Source organism: Misgurnus anguillicaudatus, chromosome 4 (assembly GCF_027580225.2).
Source record: "Misgurnus anguillicaudatus chromosome 4, ASM2758022v2, whole genome shotgun sequence".
Taxonomy (NCBI): Eukaryota; Metazoa; Chordata; class Actinopteri; order Cypriniformes; family Cobitidae; genus Misgurnus; species Misgurnus anguillicaudatus.
This window is the reverse complement of record NC_073340.2, coordinates 27,051,546-27,068,943: the sequence shown is the minus strand read 5'-3', so window position 1 is coordinate 27,068,943 and position 17,398 is coordinate 27,051,546. Positions and strand designations below refer to the sequence as shown.

The 17,398-nt window shown below is 37.2% G+C and overlaps 1 protein-coding gene across 1 annotated transcript in view; it reads right to left on the bottom strand.

Moving 5' to 3' along the window:
- nherf1a (NHERF family PDZ scaffold protein 1a) overlaps positions 1–17,398 on the bottom strand; it is a 35,398-nt gene that overhangs the window by 4,146 nt on the left and 13,854 nt on the right. Inside the window, exons 2-4 of the mRNA XM_055176194.2 lie at positions 10,917–11,087; positions 3,849–4,002; positions 1,188–1,231 (exon numbers count right to left, since the gene is read on the bottom strand). Coding sequence (XP_055032169.2) covers positions 1,188–1,231; positions 3,849–4,002; positions 10,917–11,087 — 369 coding nt within the window. The remainder of the gene's footprint in view (positions 1–1,187; positions 1,232–3,848; positions 4,003–10,916; positions 11,088–17,398) is intronic.

The window sequence follows — 17,398 nt, the reverse complement described above, 5'->3', positions numbered from 1 at the left end:
AAAGATTTACAGCATTACTAACAGAGTTTCGGTGATCTATATCAGCACAGCAACAATAAAAAACTAATGAAACAAAATGTTTTTCATGTTACTAGGGTTATATTACTGTAAAAAATCTGCATGTTACGATGAGTAACCAGAACACACCCTTCCAGATAAGAAATATGTCACGATTTAAAAATATATATTTATCTAACAAAGTCGTGAAAACATTTACAAATCTCATGAGTTATGATGACTAGGCTTGGATTTACAAGACTCAAAGTCCTGTATCTCTAAACTGGGGGCGAGAGCAACAAAAGATTTTTCCTAACATGAGAGGGAGAGAGACTATCTGAGAAATGTCAGGGGTATCACCTGATAAAAGTTTAAGATGCCTCTGTTAAGTGTAAAAGGAAAGAGAGAACGAGTAAAAATCTCCCGACACCTTTATCTTCCTTTAGAAAACAGAGATGATCTCCTCCAGATGATCTATCTTTCTCATAGCTTATCTAACAGAGGTGTGGCTTGAGTCAATCCAGATCATCATCTGACTGTCAGACAAAGATAAAGGAAAACACCACAGTTTTTCAATATTTTACTATGTTCTTACCTCAGCTTAGACAAATAAATACATACCTATCTTTTTTCAACAGGAGCACTTTTTATTTTTGTACAGTGCGTCGTGAACGTGTTAGCATTTAGCCTAGCCCCATTCATTCCTATGGCTCCAAACAGGGATGAATTTAGAAACCACCAAACACTTCCATGTTTTCCCTATTTAAAGTTACATGAGTAGTTACACGAGTAAGTATGGTGGCACAAAATAAAACTTTTGTTTGGAGCCATAGGAATGAATGGGGCTAGGCTAAATGCTAACACATCCAAAAAGCGCTGTACAAAGATTAAAAGTGCATGCATTGAAAAAAAAAGGTATGTATTAATTCATCTAAGTTGAGGTAAGAAGAACATAGTAAAATATTGAAAAACGGTGCGGTTTTCCTTTAAAACACCTTGTCTTATGATTGAATGATTGTCTCGTACTAGGCCATTATTGTTTAATCAAATAAACCAAAACATAAAATTTTCACTTCTCAAAAATCTATTAAATAACTAAAATATCTGCTAGTAGAAGTGGTCTGAAAAAGCATGCTGGTTAATTGAACACAAGCAAAACTGAATAAACAGGAATGGTAAATGTATCTCACCTGAGTGTCTGCATCCTGACTCACTACAGGTTCTGGCAGTGGACCTGCGAACAGAAAAGTGACCCAAAATCAGAGCTGTGACCTGGAAACACAATCTGTAGTGGCATTTAAAAACCTTTTGAGATCAAATATACTGAGATTATAAGGGGAAGTTGATAAGCGGAAAGAGGTTAAAATCATTTAGGGGTTAAAATCATTTAGGGCTCTATATTGGTTTGGTTTGACACTGTTTAACCCTCTATTGCATCAGAAGCGCTGCCACTTTTTTGAAAATATGATCATTTTCCAGCTCCCCTAGAATTAAACATTTGAGATCTACTGTTTTGGAATCCATTCAACTGATCTCCGAGTCCGGTGGTATCACCTCCAGCATAGCGTAGCATAATCCATTGAATCTGATTAGACTGTTAGCATCACGCTCAAAAATAACCAAAGAGTTTAAATATTATTCCTATTTAAAGGGACTGTAAGTAGGATTTTAAGTGTTTTATTATTCAAAATCAATGTCTTTATTCATAAATATGTCCTCGTTGGTGTCAAATGACCTCTGCCAGTGATCTGACTTTTCTTTGTAAGCTTAGAATTTCTTCTCCTTACTTACATGCAAAATACAATTCCACCACTAGATGGGGGTAAATCCTACTTATTGCCCCTTTAAGACTTGGCTCTTCTTTAGTTACATCGTGTACTAAGACTGACGGAAAATTAAAAGTTGCGATTTTCTAGGACGATATGGCTAGGAACTAAACTCTCATTCCAGCGTAATAATACTTTGCTGCCATGGGTGCAGCAGGCGCAATGATATTACGCAGCACCCGAAAATAGTCCCTATGCTTAGCACAATATGCCTGAAATTTGTTATTATGTTGATTTTTATGTAATAAGATGCATAAATAAACTACAAATGAAGATGATGATGCTAAAAGTGGTACCGCCAGACCCGGAGATCGTCTGAATGGATCCCAAAAAGGCAAAACTCAAATGTGTTTAACTCCAGGGGAGAAAATTAGCCTATTTATAAAAAAAGTGGAGTGTCCCTTTAATTGTACACTAAGGTCAGATGTAAGCTTTCCAACTGTTTGCATGTTGTATAGTTCTGTTTCAACATTTTTCATCATTTTAATTTTTATTTCACTTTGTAGAAAACACCAAGAAAGTTAGTGCTTATCGCAATTCATCCCAAAATTAGAGATATGAATTTCATTTTATGTATAGACCGTTTCAGCAGTAACAACATAAACAAGCGGCTGTCACATAGATTACATAGGAAACCAAAACATTTGTTATTTTCGACGAGGCATTTGTTCAAGAGATCAGTTTAGCAACTAGTCAGAGCATTAAAAAAACGAAACCGGAAGTAAGGTTCGGATCCAGACGTGTATCACCTGGTCCAATGAAACCGTCTATACAGTATACTATCTGTCACTGATAGCAGACTTATCATTCAACTGTTATAAGGAATATTTGATGATGAGCCATTGAATTATTCAAAAATAATGCACACCCAAGGCGGTAATGCGACACGGGTGGAGCGTGGATTATTTTCAAATAATTCAAAAGACCGAAGTCAATTTTGCTTATATCATCGTTACCACAGAAATTGCTAAGACATTGCTCTGGTTGTTATTTTAAGACATTTGACAGGTCAGGTGTGCATATATAGAAAAATAATGCATACACGTTGAACATTTCTCAACCAATCAGAAGCATTCAAAAGCCCCATGGTATAAAAATAAATAAATATCTTACTCTGCAAGTTCTTTAAAAACAAAGAAAATCACAAATTACCTTTTTTCTAATTTTACTTAAGCATTTAATTTACTGAAAATAGTCAATGCTAATATGCCATTGACAAAATGCACAGAATTTTTTACAACAAAAAGTAGTGAGTTTCATTCAGGAAAACAGGAAACAGACAGACAGCCCTTTAAAAAGTTCATGAGAATTTGGAAACATGATTGATGTGAATGAATAATGAATAAAAGATGTGTGGGGGTGTAGCTGTCAACATCTTTTCAGCAAAAAAATGGAGAAAGTCCAGTGGCCCTCCGGCACGCTCATAACAGCATTGTACTGTTAGCACGCTGAACAAAATAAAACAAAACAACATGGCCATTGATATGACCTGTTGATCTAATTCATATTTACACATTTGGCAGATGGTTTTACCCAAAGTAACTTACAGTGCTGTCAAACTATACATGTGTATAATTTACCCATAACCTTTTGCTCTGCTGAAAAAATGCTGTACTATTTGATCTAGAGGAAAATTTTTACTTTCAAAATACTCCAATAATAAAATGATTTTACATTTAAATCAACTATATTAATGTTAAGATTGCACTGGGCTTTTTAATTCAGTCTGGCATTTTTAGGGTTCCCTATTTCTTATACTGTTGCCATGGTCCTGGTCACTATGACCACATGTTGGCAGTAAGACTTTGACTATCTCTTACATGTACAGACAGTGTCACAACAGGCTTCAAGTTGATATTTAACCAGCAGTTTGTTACTATGTGTGGGTAAAGTCAAGTGCAATGTCTGAAAACGTTCATGATCAGCAAAACCTCACTAGAGGTTAAAAATGACAGGGACAGAAGCACACGTTGCACATAAAAACATGCTTACACGCGACATCAAGTTAAAATGTTAAACTCGTACCTGTGAGGTGTTTTTCAGTGGGTAAGACGTGACAGCTTGTGAAGAAGGCGTCCGTCTCAGGATCCACCACCAGAAGTGTGGTCTCATCTCCGCCTGCCTTGATGGCTGCCACTACTTCTGAATGCTGCAGTCCATCCACAGAAACACCGTTTACCTGCATAAAGACAACAACACATGAAATCCAGGGCTCCAGACTGCCACCAAAATTTGATAGTGTGCCACTGAATTTTACATCCATTCGCACATGTGGGACCAGTAAATTTGACCTTTTTTTGTGATGTGACACTGAATTTGAAACAGCACATTGTACTTTCTGCATCTGTCAATAAAGTATTTATTAGTAATACCGGGGAAATTAGTAGAAATGTGAATATTTGGTAAGCATATTGATTTTTGGTGTGTGCCCCTAAATTTTCTGGTTGCGCCCCTAAAATTTTCAGTTGGGGGCCACTGTGCTCCTAGTGAAAAAAGTTAGTCTGGAGCCCTGATTAATCACTGACTGTGTACGAAAGATCAAGTCTATAGGGAGCGTTTGCGCACAAAGTTTGGAAAAGATTTGAACAGTGTAACGAAAACATGTTCGAAATATAAACAGGACACACTTTGGCAAAAACCAATCGAATATTTCCCAAGGTTCCACAAATAATCAGATATGATAATGAATGCATATTTGGTGTGCTGTCCGTGGGAGGGCTCGAAATTCGAAAGATGGCCCGAACCCAGAGTACTCCCCCCTCCTTGACTGGGAAAGGAGTGAATAAATGGGATGCGTGATGCCCCAAAGGGGAGCACCCAAGCAGTTTGGAAAGAAGGAGTAAGCGCGTTTTAGATGCGAAATATGAAGTGCTTCTTATTCAGCATATCTAGTAAATTTCCATGGGCGCTCGACCATTTTGGTGACTACTCGAGCCCTGGATCGGCGCCTATGACCACATGCGCTTCTAATACCATTCTCATTTTAATGAATGCAAATGTTGTTACGAAGCTGTGCTACTTGTGTTTTTCATGATTATCTTTCAAAATTCTTATTGTTATTCAATAAACTTTATTTAAATTCAGTAAATACAATAAAAATCACATTTTGTTATTATTATTTACTAGGGCTGTCACAATGATTAAATAATTGTGTCATCATCATTGTTTGACCTCATCGCTATAATTTTAGATCACCGCAATGATTGCATTTCTTTCTAAAAACACAAGGGGGAGCTGCAGCACCTGTATAAACAAGACAGTATCTGATGGTGCTCCTTAACCGACAGCGTTACATTGTCAGTTACATTGCGATATATTGCAAAGCCATTCAATACACTGGAAAAAACAGCATTTAAAGAAATGCTGCAAAACTTCGATAAGCAGTATGAACTGCCAGGTAAAACATACATTTCCAAAACATCAATTCCAAATTTAGGGAAGTAAATGATGCTATTCTTAAGGATCTGTAAGGAATTGATTTTTTTGCAGCCACTACAGACGTGGTCCAGTACTAATATGACCTTTAGTAGGATTGGCTACTATTTAAGGCCTGTCCTGGTATAATCAGTTTATTTTGATTGCATTTTTATTTTCAGTTATTTTTCAGACACTTTATTGTGTTTATTTCTTATGAAGAATTTTTAGTTTTTGAAAGATATATTCATTAAACAATTACCTTTAAATATGTGTTGCGTGTATTAATATTTAATGCTAGGTAAAGCTTTCAAAATATTTAATGAAATAATTACAACAGTGTGTAAAAATTATTTTATAAACAAAAAAATGTATCACAATTTATTAGACTATTAACCGCCAGCCAAATTTCATAATAGTGACAGCCTTAATTATTTACTTTACTGTAAAACGTTACCTATTCAGTCCTTTTGCATAACATTGTGCAAATCGCTGTAGCAATAACAGGGCACACCAACTTGTGCAATACCATTACAGAATATTAACTTCCTGTGGTAGAGCATTGGGTTAGCAGCGCAGAGGTTGTGGGTTTGATTCCCAATGAACCGAACACACATACAGATGAAATAAATGTATATCTTGCTCTGTAAGTCGGTTTGTGTAAACATGTCTGCCAAAAGCATGCATGTTATGTAAATGACTAATCACATGATCTCCGAAAGGAGACACCTGGGAATTTTTTTTTTTTTGGGGGGCTATCGCAGAATGCCAGAGGTTAAGGAATCCGCGTGGGAAGAGTCTGGGCAGGAGTGGGCTCTTAGGAATGCTGATCCCACTCTCCCGTTCTGCAGGCAATTAAAACGCAGCGGACAAACAACAGCCCCCTTATGCGTTCCTTAATGTCCCTAAACACGGCCCTATTATACACATACACACACACACACACACACACACACACACACACACACACACACACACACACACACACACACACAAAACAAGAGGCCAGATTCACAGGACACAGGAAGCAAATGAGCTAATTCATCTCAGTGAGCGTGAGAAATGACATGCTTGCTTTGTCATCTTCAGGTAAAGCACGTGATGTCACATGACTAACTTACATTTCAAAGGAATACGAGAAAAGATGCGGGAAACTGAATTGAAACTAAGAACAGAATTCTTAAGAGTGCAAAAGCTTTAGGGCATCAAGCCAACACTGCAAGCAGAGATGATCGAACCCTCGCACCTGTGCCACGCCAACCAGTGCTTCTGGAAAACAGTAAATTGTGAACAGTGGCACTGGGAAGTATGTATTCACTGCTATCAGTCGGTGGTGCCATGACTATGTTAATATTAACATATTAACAGGGGGAGTCATAGCCTAGTAGGGGCAGTCATAGCTTAGGTTAGAGAGTCGGGATTGTAACCTGAAAGTGGCCGGTTTGCATCTCACGGCCGGCAGGATGCGACTGTTGTACCCTTGAGCTAGGAACCCTAATTGCTCCCTGGGCACTGAAGGGAAAGCTGCTCACTGTTCCTGGTGTGTGTGTGTGTGTGTGTTCAATACTCACTGGAATGGGTTACATGCAGAAGAAGCATTTAGAGTATGCGCTGCATATTTAACAAACATGTTTTACATTTCCCTGTCACATGTATCTGTAGTGTATTCAGTCCAAAACTCCTATCAAACATAAAAAGTGTCGACACTTAGCAAAGTGTTTTGCTAACATATTTCAAAACATTCCACTTCCTGTTGCCAGCTGGTGGTGCTATTACTATAAGTGAATATTGGCATGTAGATGTGTTCAGTCCAGGACTCTTATCGTTCATCTGAAGTTTGAAGCAGACTGGACATTGCATGTTTACATGTTACAACAACTTCCTCTTTCGTGGCGTTAATAACATGTATTAAAGGGACACTCCACTTTTTTTGAAAATATGCTCATTTTTCAGCTCCCCTAGTTTTAAATATTTGATTTTTATTATCTTGAAATTCATTCAGCTGATCTCCGGGTCTGGTGCTAGCACTTTTAGCATAGCTTAGCATAATTCATTAAATTAATCTGATTAGACCATTAGCATTGCGCTCAAAAATGACAAAAGAGTTTAGACATCCTTCCCATTTTACTTGACTCTTCTGTAGTTACATCGTGTAATAAGACAGACAAAAAATTAAAAGTTGCGATTTTCTAGGGCGATATGGCTAGAAACTATATTCTTATTCTGGCGTAATAATCAAGGACTGTTGCTGTAAAGTGGCTGCAGCAGGCGTAGTGATATTACGCAACTTTTAATTTTCTGTCGGTCTTAGTACTAGGGCTGGGTACCGAACGTCGATACTTTTATGGTATCGAACGAAAAACTCCAATCCTTTAAGTATCGAAAAATTCTTTCTCTTTCGGTGCCAAATTTCGGTTCCAAAAAAAGGCAAGTGGCTGTGTCTAAGTGAGCCTGTACTTGCATGTAAGGACCTAAAGCGCCGGCGATTGGCTGTCCACTACCACGTGACAGGGAGGATTTCTAAATACTCGCAGTCACCCAACACAAGTGTAGAAAGGATGCAATATGAGAAATATACAGTACAGAAAGGCTTTGTGACAGTCTAACCAATTAAGTGAGCGCACGTATGGCCGTGTTGTCTCCATGAAAGGCATGTTAACCAAAACGGCACTTTTCCTAAACTGACGAGGGGTTTTAATTTAAAGCACGCCCGCAGCCCGTGTCCCTCAATGCTTGTTACTCGCGTCTTCCACAACAGTCAGACAAGGTGTTTAAACTTGACCCACGCGCGCAGCTTTTGTCTCTCAATGCTTATGAAATACTCGCGCCTGTCTCTCCGCATTGCAAGACTTCATGCCCTCGTCTCCCAAAATGGATGATGCGTTTAAAACAATTTTTTACAGTCTATGGTTTAAACTTGACGCACACGCGCAGCCCAACACTGCTTACAAGCCTGGCTCATTATTTAAAACAAACTAAATTCTGTTTAACTGGTTTGCTAATTTAACTTGAATTAAATGACACTGAATGCATTTTCTACTCATTTTAAAAATCCCAAATGTATTTAATATTTTGACAATTTTGAAGTTGAGTATTACCATTCTTTGTTTACAAAAAACAAACATGCATACAAATCTTCCCAGTAAAACTCAGTCACCCATTTTGTCAAAGTTCCAGCTATAATGAACCCACTTATTTAAATACTGTTAGTCCAAGCTAAAGACCATTTTACATTTCATAAAATAAAGCAGTGTTAATTATATTCCACATTTCTTTACTTTTGTTTCCTTATTTTCATAAAAAAACTGATAAGTGTGTCTGGTGGCGCACCCCTATCCAAAAAAGCACAACCAGTTTTATTAATAATTTTACGCTGAGTGAGAAGTGTTACCAGAATTTGTTTTAATTAAGGTGAAAAATAAAAGTTTTGTATTTAATGTATTTTTGTTGATGTTTAAATGGATTTTAAAACATATGGTATCGAAAAAAGTATCGTTAGGAACCGGTATCAAAACTGGCACCGGATCGAAAGATTTTAAACAATACCCAGCCCTACTTAGTACACAATGTAACTACAGAAGAATCAAGTTTTAAATAGGAAAAATGTTGAAACCCTCCGGTCATCTTTGAGGGCGATGCCAATGGTCCAATCAGATTCAATGGATTATGTTAAGATAGCTAAAAGACCCGGAGATCAGCTGAATGGAGTCCAAAACGGCAAAACTCAAATGTTTAACTCTAGGGTTAAACATATAATAAAGAATGATGTGGCCCATGTGGACCTTATATGTAAATTCTTGCATGGCTAACTTTAGTAGAGGATTAACGGCCCTTACACCTACAGTGCTGGGGTCCTAAAGGGAAACTTCAGCAGCTTTCTGAAGGAAATTTAACACCTCTTAATGAGGCCAATGAGGATTATACGTTCACATGAGCCCATTAAAATTCGAGATAAATCTATTTATTAATCAATTATTAAAAACAAAGAAAGTCTGATGTGAGGCAGAAAGGTTTTTTACGTTATATTGTGGTTAGGTTGAAGTCATGTCATGCTGCATGCATCAAGAGCAAATTATTTATTCAAAATAGTTTCACAAGCAAAATGCATTAAACTGTGAAAAACCACACGACCACAGACATGCCAGCCATGACCTGGATATCCTTAAATGCTGCTTTACAGTACAAACACCATTCAATATTTCAATCAATGTGTAGATGTGTACAGAATCACGCGCATACACGCATGGAATTAACACTACTTTGACTTTATAAATATATCCACTACAAGAAGTGTATGCCCCCTTAAACAGCTTCAATGTAGTAAGATACCTTTTCTTATAAACTACCTTTTAAATTGGTAGTCTGAATGCAATTTATCTACTTGGTAAAAAAAGTCATATTCATTTTGACAAATATTGTGATTGCATTCGAAATCACGTTTTGAAAACAGCAAAAATTACACATTTTGGAGAAACGCATTATTCGTAATTAAATCGGGCTCACACTTAGCTCTTAAAGGTACAGTGTGTTTTTTAGCAACATCCAGTGGTGATATTGCAAATTGCAAGCAACCTCAAATTCGAAACGCAACGAGAAACTACGGTAGCCGCCACAGGACAAACATTTTATCATCTTTGATAATATAGTTATGTATATTATATTGCATTTCTGTCAAGAGATCCTTCTAAAAGTTGACCCATGACCTTTTGTACTTCTAATATAGTGCATATGTTAACTTTCTCTAACGGTCTGCCTGTCACTTGATCTGTCTGTATATCTGTCATCCGGTCTCTGTCACTACGTCATCTTCTCTTTTACGATCAGCATGACTCGAATTTCTTGTGGGATTTCAGGTGGGTTGATAAACAAGAAGAGCTCTGAGCTCTCCACAGGACTTACCTAATCCTCGTCTGCCACAGAGACAGTAATCACACTGACCTCTCCTTCACTGCTATTTAATGAGATTACTGCTCTGGAGACAGCACACACAGCTCAGGCATTTAGGGTCTGTGTATACCTCGTATTAAGATGCGTTTTGGTCAGATCAAAAGTTGATGAGAGAGACACATACACGTCAAAACACCAGGTGTAAACCAGTCTCTTTTGACCACTTCTGTCCTGATTAATTCGAAGGGGTTGGTCTGGGGGCGAGTCCCTCTGCTTTAAATGCGAGCGGGAGAAATGACGGGTTTTAATCGACGCACTGTCACACACTAATAATCCCCTGCTTGTGTTGTTAGTAAACATGCCGCACAATGTTTTGTACATGTTTATGTAAGAAAATTCTCTGATATTTCAGAGCAATTGATCAAATAAGCTGGCCAACTGTTTGTGGTATTGTTATTGTCTGAACAACAAATCTTTAATTGTTGATTGATTATTGTTGTGGCAAGAGTACACAAGCTACACTTAGCCTGTCAGTACTGTAGTACTTGGCGAAAGAATGTTTATTGTTATTTAAAAAACTAACAAGATATTCATGGGTCTACTTTAGCACAGTGAAGGAGAGTAAGATAAAAGAAAGGAATGAGAGTTATTATTTTAACACATTCCTAAAGCACACACACACACACACACACACACACACACACACACACACACACACACACACACACACACACACACACACACACACACACACACAGCTGTGTTTATTACAGATTGGATGATGTATTAAACCTGCACTATTTTGTCTTGGGGCCGAAGTCCAGATTTGTCAGCTGGAGAGTCTTCATCCACCGCCCTGATGTACTGCCCGGGTTTGGATTTCTCTGTGTGGAGATTAAAGCCGTAACCAGTGGCACCCTTATTCATGTGACACAGACGAGGACGCAGTTCGTTCTTTGATTCCTGCAGAGACATCCAAGAAGGAAGACAATGAGAAAAATCTGGTCGTCTTATTCTACCAAAACAAGATTCATGATACATTTCATCATGTCAGTTATAATATACACTCTAAAAAGCCGCTGGGTTAAATTCACCTAGAAAATGTTTATATTTGACCCAACAATGGGTTAAAGGTCAAATTATTTCTGATACCATTTTTCAAACTTTAGTTACTGTGTAAAGTTGCTGTTGAAGCAAAAATAATACCTGCAAAATGATAAAGCTCAGAGTTCAGTGCCAGGCGATATATTTTCTTTAACAGAATTCCCCTTTCAAAGCCTACAGCGAACGTCCGGTTTGGACTACAGCCCTCTACTTCCTGATTGAATGACGTCAATAGCCGTTTCTTAATGTCAAGGAAGGATCCTCGGAAGCCACAATTTCGAGGATGCTACGTCATCGACGTCTGTCGAAGGACTGTTCCAATGTCGAGGATCCTTGAAATTTCAGCCAAGGACTGAGTCCTTCGTTCGAGAAATTTCCCATATACAGGAAAGGATGCATATGTGTACCCTTCACGCTCTTCACGAGCTGAAATCACCCACAATCCTATGCACGCAGCACCGAAAGCACACATTTCAATCACGCAATGACGTGCACTTGCTAGCCTGTTCCATTTAACGTCTTATCCGAAAGAGGAGCCTCGCCTAGCCTCTGAAGGAAGAGACTTGTAATGACTATTTCTCCCAAGGAAGAATCCTTCACATTGAGAAATGGCTAATAAAAGAGATTTGACTAAACTCCACCCACAGGAATACGTCAGTCGCCAGCTAAGCTCAACCAGCACTGCTAAGCTACGCTGATGTCGAATCACAACGCATTAAACAAGCGACATCACCAGGACTCGATACGTATTTCTAAAGGAGGGACTTCATAGAACAAGGAAGACATCAGCCCGTTTTGAGGACAATGAAAAATTTTGTGAAAAATACTGGGTTTTTTTACATGTGAAACATGAACACGTTATATTGGGAACTGTAAACACAATCAAAGCTACAAAAACACAGGAAGAATGGGACTTTTAAAACAGTCTAGCATTTTGGGTTAAAACCATAAACTGTAAAACAAGATGGACATAGTGTCCGTGACGTCCCTCATAGGTTTCTGAAGATCGTTTTTGAAGCTTAAAGTAGGCAGTGACTGCTGTCGCCATCTTGGCCGCTCGTCACAGCACATTACTCGCGAATATCCAAAAATGGGTGAAGAGGCTGTACACATATTATTTTCTACTGTAAAGTTGGACATTTTAACATGGAGGTCTCTAGACGGCTTCATCAGTAACAACATAAACAAGCAGCTGTCGTGGTCCGCACGTAACTTCCGGTTAACTAACTCCGCTAAGAATAAATAACAACAAAGTTCTTTAAACATAGTTTATTTATATAACAAGCAAAAAACAACACATAGATTACCTAGGAAACCAAACATGTGTTCAAGAGATCAGTTTAGCAAATAGTCAGGCCATTAAAAAAAACGAAACCGGAAGTAAAGTTCGGATCCAGACGTGTATCGCGTCAGCGCACGTGCGTCCGATGTAACCGTCTATAGGAATTGACTCCCTTTTGGAGTCTGCCTCTAGTGGCCAATCGATGAATTGCAGTTTAAATCATTTCTGTATTGGCTTTATCAGAGGGATCGGAAGGTTGCCCCTTGGTTAAAACAACCCTGCATAGGTTAAAAAAGGGTTAAAAATACGTTGAAAACATCCCAGCATTTTTTTATAAAACAACACAAAATAGGTTGAAAATAACCCAGCATTTTTAGTGATGATGCTTGCTATACTTTTCAATGAATAACGGTAAAATGCCGCTACATCCAAAAGCCATAGGGTGCTCTCGTGCAGAAACTCAATATGGGCCGCAGAAGAACAACCATTACACACGCAGCTATGACATGCAACTCCAGAAAATGGCTTAAGGTTATATTCATATTGCTGTTCTTCAAACCTTTCAGGTATCTTCATGATAATTAAGAATATGTATAATGATTATGTTTGATGAGTGTTGCTTTTTCACATGCATGTTATAAACGACCTTAAACTAATAGTGATTTCAGATCGATAAGGACTTACTGATCAAAAGCCGTAGTACATGACGTAGTACATGATGCGATTCAGAATAGTTATCAGCCAGATATTATTAGTGTGTTTCCCACAGGATTTTGAGGAGACTGTGGTGGTGATGACGTCACCCGCTAATTAGCATATATGTGACGTCATCATGTCGTGTTTGCGTTTGATCTAGTGTTGACACCTGAAATATGTTTCACTTCTACTCGTTGATCTGTATCTGTATTTGATCTGTATTATACATCAAATTATATTTTAAGCCGAATTAAGCTGTTTTAAATAGTGAAATAAAAATGTAAATGGGAATCATGAAAATTATATTTGTGGGGGCCGGTGTTGATTCTGTGGTGGACCACCACAAATAAATCAATGTATGGAAAACACTGGTGTATATTAGCATTTATCATCGCATCCCTAATTCTTTTAATAAAACAACCCAGCATAGGTTAAAAAAAATGGTTGAAAATAACCTAGCATTTTTTATAAAACAACTCAGCATAGGATAAAATTTTCTATATATTTTTATAAGCATTTTTATATTGTGTACTACGGAGCCCTTCTGATGACATGGTAAAACTTTTTTTTTAAATCGTGGCCACGAATTAGCAATTCGTTCCCACAAATTATTAAATCGTGCGCACGTTTTAGTAATTCGTTCCCTCGTTTAAGCTAAATCGTGCGCACGATTTAGTAATTCGTTCCCTCGTTTAAGCTAAATCGTGCGCACAATTTAGTAATTCGTTCCCTCGATTAAGTTAAATCGTGCCCACATTTTATTTAACTCGTTCCCTCGATTAAGTTAAATCGTGCCCACGTTTTATGAATAAGTGCCCAGAATTTCATTTAAACCATCGGAATAGTGACGCTTATCGCAGCTCAATGCATTAATACATTGCTATTAAGTATAAAATTCATACACCTTAGGCTCGTGTATATATACAGTTTTATTCCTTCCCAGAATTTCATAAAAAATACTGGGACATAACGTGAGCTAACGCATTGATACAGTGCTATATAAGAATCAAATTCATACATCTTGGGTCTTAAACCATTTTATTTATTCCTGCCCGGAATAATAAAAAATAAACCATCGGCGCATTGGCGTGACGCTTAACGCATAAATACAGTATGTAGGGATCAGGATTGATCTATGTGCCTTATTGGTGAGCCATATTTCATATACGGTTTTATTGGTTCCTGTGCAGAATAAAAAAAACTTAACACAACCGACATTAACATGACGCTTAATGCAAAATCACTTTGTTTATTAATAAGTCACATAGTCCGTTTTATTTATTCCTGCACAGAATTAAAAAACATATTGGGACATTAACGTGAGCTGGCTCATGATACAGTGCTATAAGGATCAAATTCATACACCTTGGGTCTTATACAGTTTTATTAATTCGTGCCCAGTAGGCCATTAAAAAGTAGGGACATTAATGTGACGCCTAACGCATTAATACAGTCAGGGGCGGAGTGGGACCAAAAAATCTATCGGGAAATTCCGTATACCACCGGTATTGTATTTAAACTAGGGTATACAAATCGTAATCAATCTGCAAAAAAAAAAACATTTTCATAATAATAATAAAATCATTAAATCATGGATAATTTTCCTAAATGAGTAACTATACAAAATTATACCTGTTCGAAAGACGGAGTTGCTCACCTGTCAATCAGCTATTACATAACAGAGCCAGGCCAGAGATGAACGTGTTCATGAATAATGTGTGCATCTTTGAATAACTTTAAATATAATTTTTGTCATATAAAGTTTTGATAGATAATAACGTTTTTCCACTGTTATTGCTCATTTATCTCAGAGTTTATTTCAGTTATTTTGCTGTTTTTCCGGTAATAATAATACAATTTACATGCCAATCCTGCTTCCTTGTCTTTTTATTAATTTCATTATGTTGTTATTTGAAGTTATTTGGATATTTATTGCCATATAAGACGTTTATTGCTGTTATATACTCTCGACTAATATTAAAATCATATGCGGAATAATGTGTGCATCTTTGAATAACTGCAATAATACAGTTCCTTTGAAAATAATTTTTGTCAAAGTTTTGAGAAATAATAATGTTGTGAGGATATTGCCATATTGCAGTTGAATACTCTCGTTTATAATATGAAAATCACTTAGTAGAAAATATATAATGTGATACTGCAAAGTTATCCTTCTTATTTGTATTTATTATATAGCCATATGGAGACAAACCTTTGCAAATGTGCTGATTTGATCCATTCATGTACTGACCACCAAGCTAGAGATTTTAAACATCCTTAATCCACACTTTCTATCAAATAGTCTATCTGCTTGATGGATCAATCCGACCGCATATGTACTGCAATAAACAAGCATTGAGCGGCGCAGCTTTTTACGTCAAAGGCCGACAGGCTATGCCATTTGGGGAGGAGCCGTTCAATGATCCCCATATATTTTTAAAAATCCCCATGGTTGGACCTGTCGAACAGGTTGAGCACTTTTATGTTTAGGAAAGAGGCTGCACAGTTTGACCAGCGATGCTAATGCATACTAATGCATTAAATACAGTAAAAGATCAAAATCAGTATTAATAAGTCATATACATATTCTGTTTTATTTATTCCTGCCCATATATTGTCCCAACATATTGGGACATTACCGTGACGCAGGAATTAATTAAACTAAATAATTCAGGGGCTTAAATATCACTAAAATAAAATAACTTAATAAAATCTCTTTATGTCACTTGGGTGATTTTTTAGTTGGACAAACCAAAATAAATGACAAAATTAATTAATGCGTCACGTTAATGTCCCAATATGTTTTTTAATTCTGTGCAGGAATATGTGACTTATTAATAAAGTGATTTTGATCTTAAAAGCACTGTATTTAATGCATTAGCATGCATTAAGCGTCATGTTAATGTCCTAAAGGTTGTGTTAAGGTTTTTTTTTAGTCTGCACAGGAATTAATAAAACTGTATATGAGGTATGGCTCATTGGTGAGGTGTATGGATTAATCTTGATCTTTAAATAGCACTGTATTTGTGCGTTAAGGGTCATGTTGATTTCCCGATTATTGTTTTTTTATTATTCCGGGCAGGAATGAATAAAACGGTTTAAGACCCAAGATGTATGAATTTGATCCTTATATAGCACTGTATCAATGCGTTAGTTCACGTTATGTCCCAATATATTTTATGAAATTCTGTGAAGGAGTAAATAAACTGTTTTATACAGAAGCCATAAGGTGTATGAATTTTATACTTAATAGCAATGTATTAATGCATTGAGCTGCAATAAGCGTCACTATTCCGATGATTTTAATGAAATTCTTGGCAGGAATTTATAAAACTGCATTAAGTATGCGTCATTAATAATGGCTAGAGTGAATTTGATCTTGTTAGCGTTGTGTTAATGTCCAGATGGTTTAAATGAAATTCTGGGCACCAATTCACAAAACGTGGCCACGATTCAACCCAATCGAGGGAACGAGCCAACAAAACGTGGGCACGATTCAGCCTAAACGAGGGAACGAACTACTAAAACGTGCGCACGATTTAGCTTAAACGAGGGAACGAACCACCAAATAGTGCGCAGGATTCAGCCCAAACGAGGGAACGAATCACCAAAACGTGCGCACGATCCAACAATTCGTGGGAACGAATTGCCAACTCGCGGCCACGATTCAAAAAAAAAAAGTTGTACCATGTCATCAGAAGGGCTCCGTAGTATACAGTACCCTCAAATTATGTAGCATATCCTGATTATATACCATTATTTTTAAACAAATACTTCAGATGTGACTTATGACGAATGTAAGAACAGAAAGTAAATAAGTTAACACTTGCTCTCTACGTGGCAACAACACTTCCCAAAATAATTTGCTCTGAAGTTGCTTAGAAAAAAACTTTGCATGACCCTAAAATACATTCATGCAGTTCCAAAAAAAGTGTACAAGAATGTAAAAAAAGCACAATGTACAGCAAAAAAAAAAACACAGCACAGCACAGCGGAGCCACTAAGCGTCGTCGATACGCAACACATCATGTGATTTAAACTCAACCGCCACATAAGACAATTCAGCTTCCTCACCCATCTTAATTCAACCACATACATATACACAGAGAAAAAAATATTCAGAAAAGAAGCCTGTTTACCATTTTAAGGAGGACTTGGTCCGTCAAAACCATGAGCTGTAGCACAGAAATGT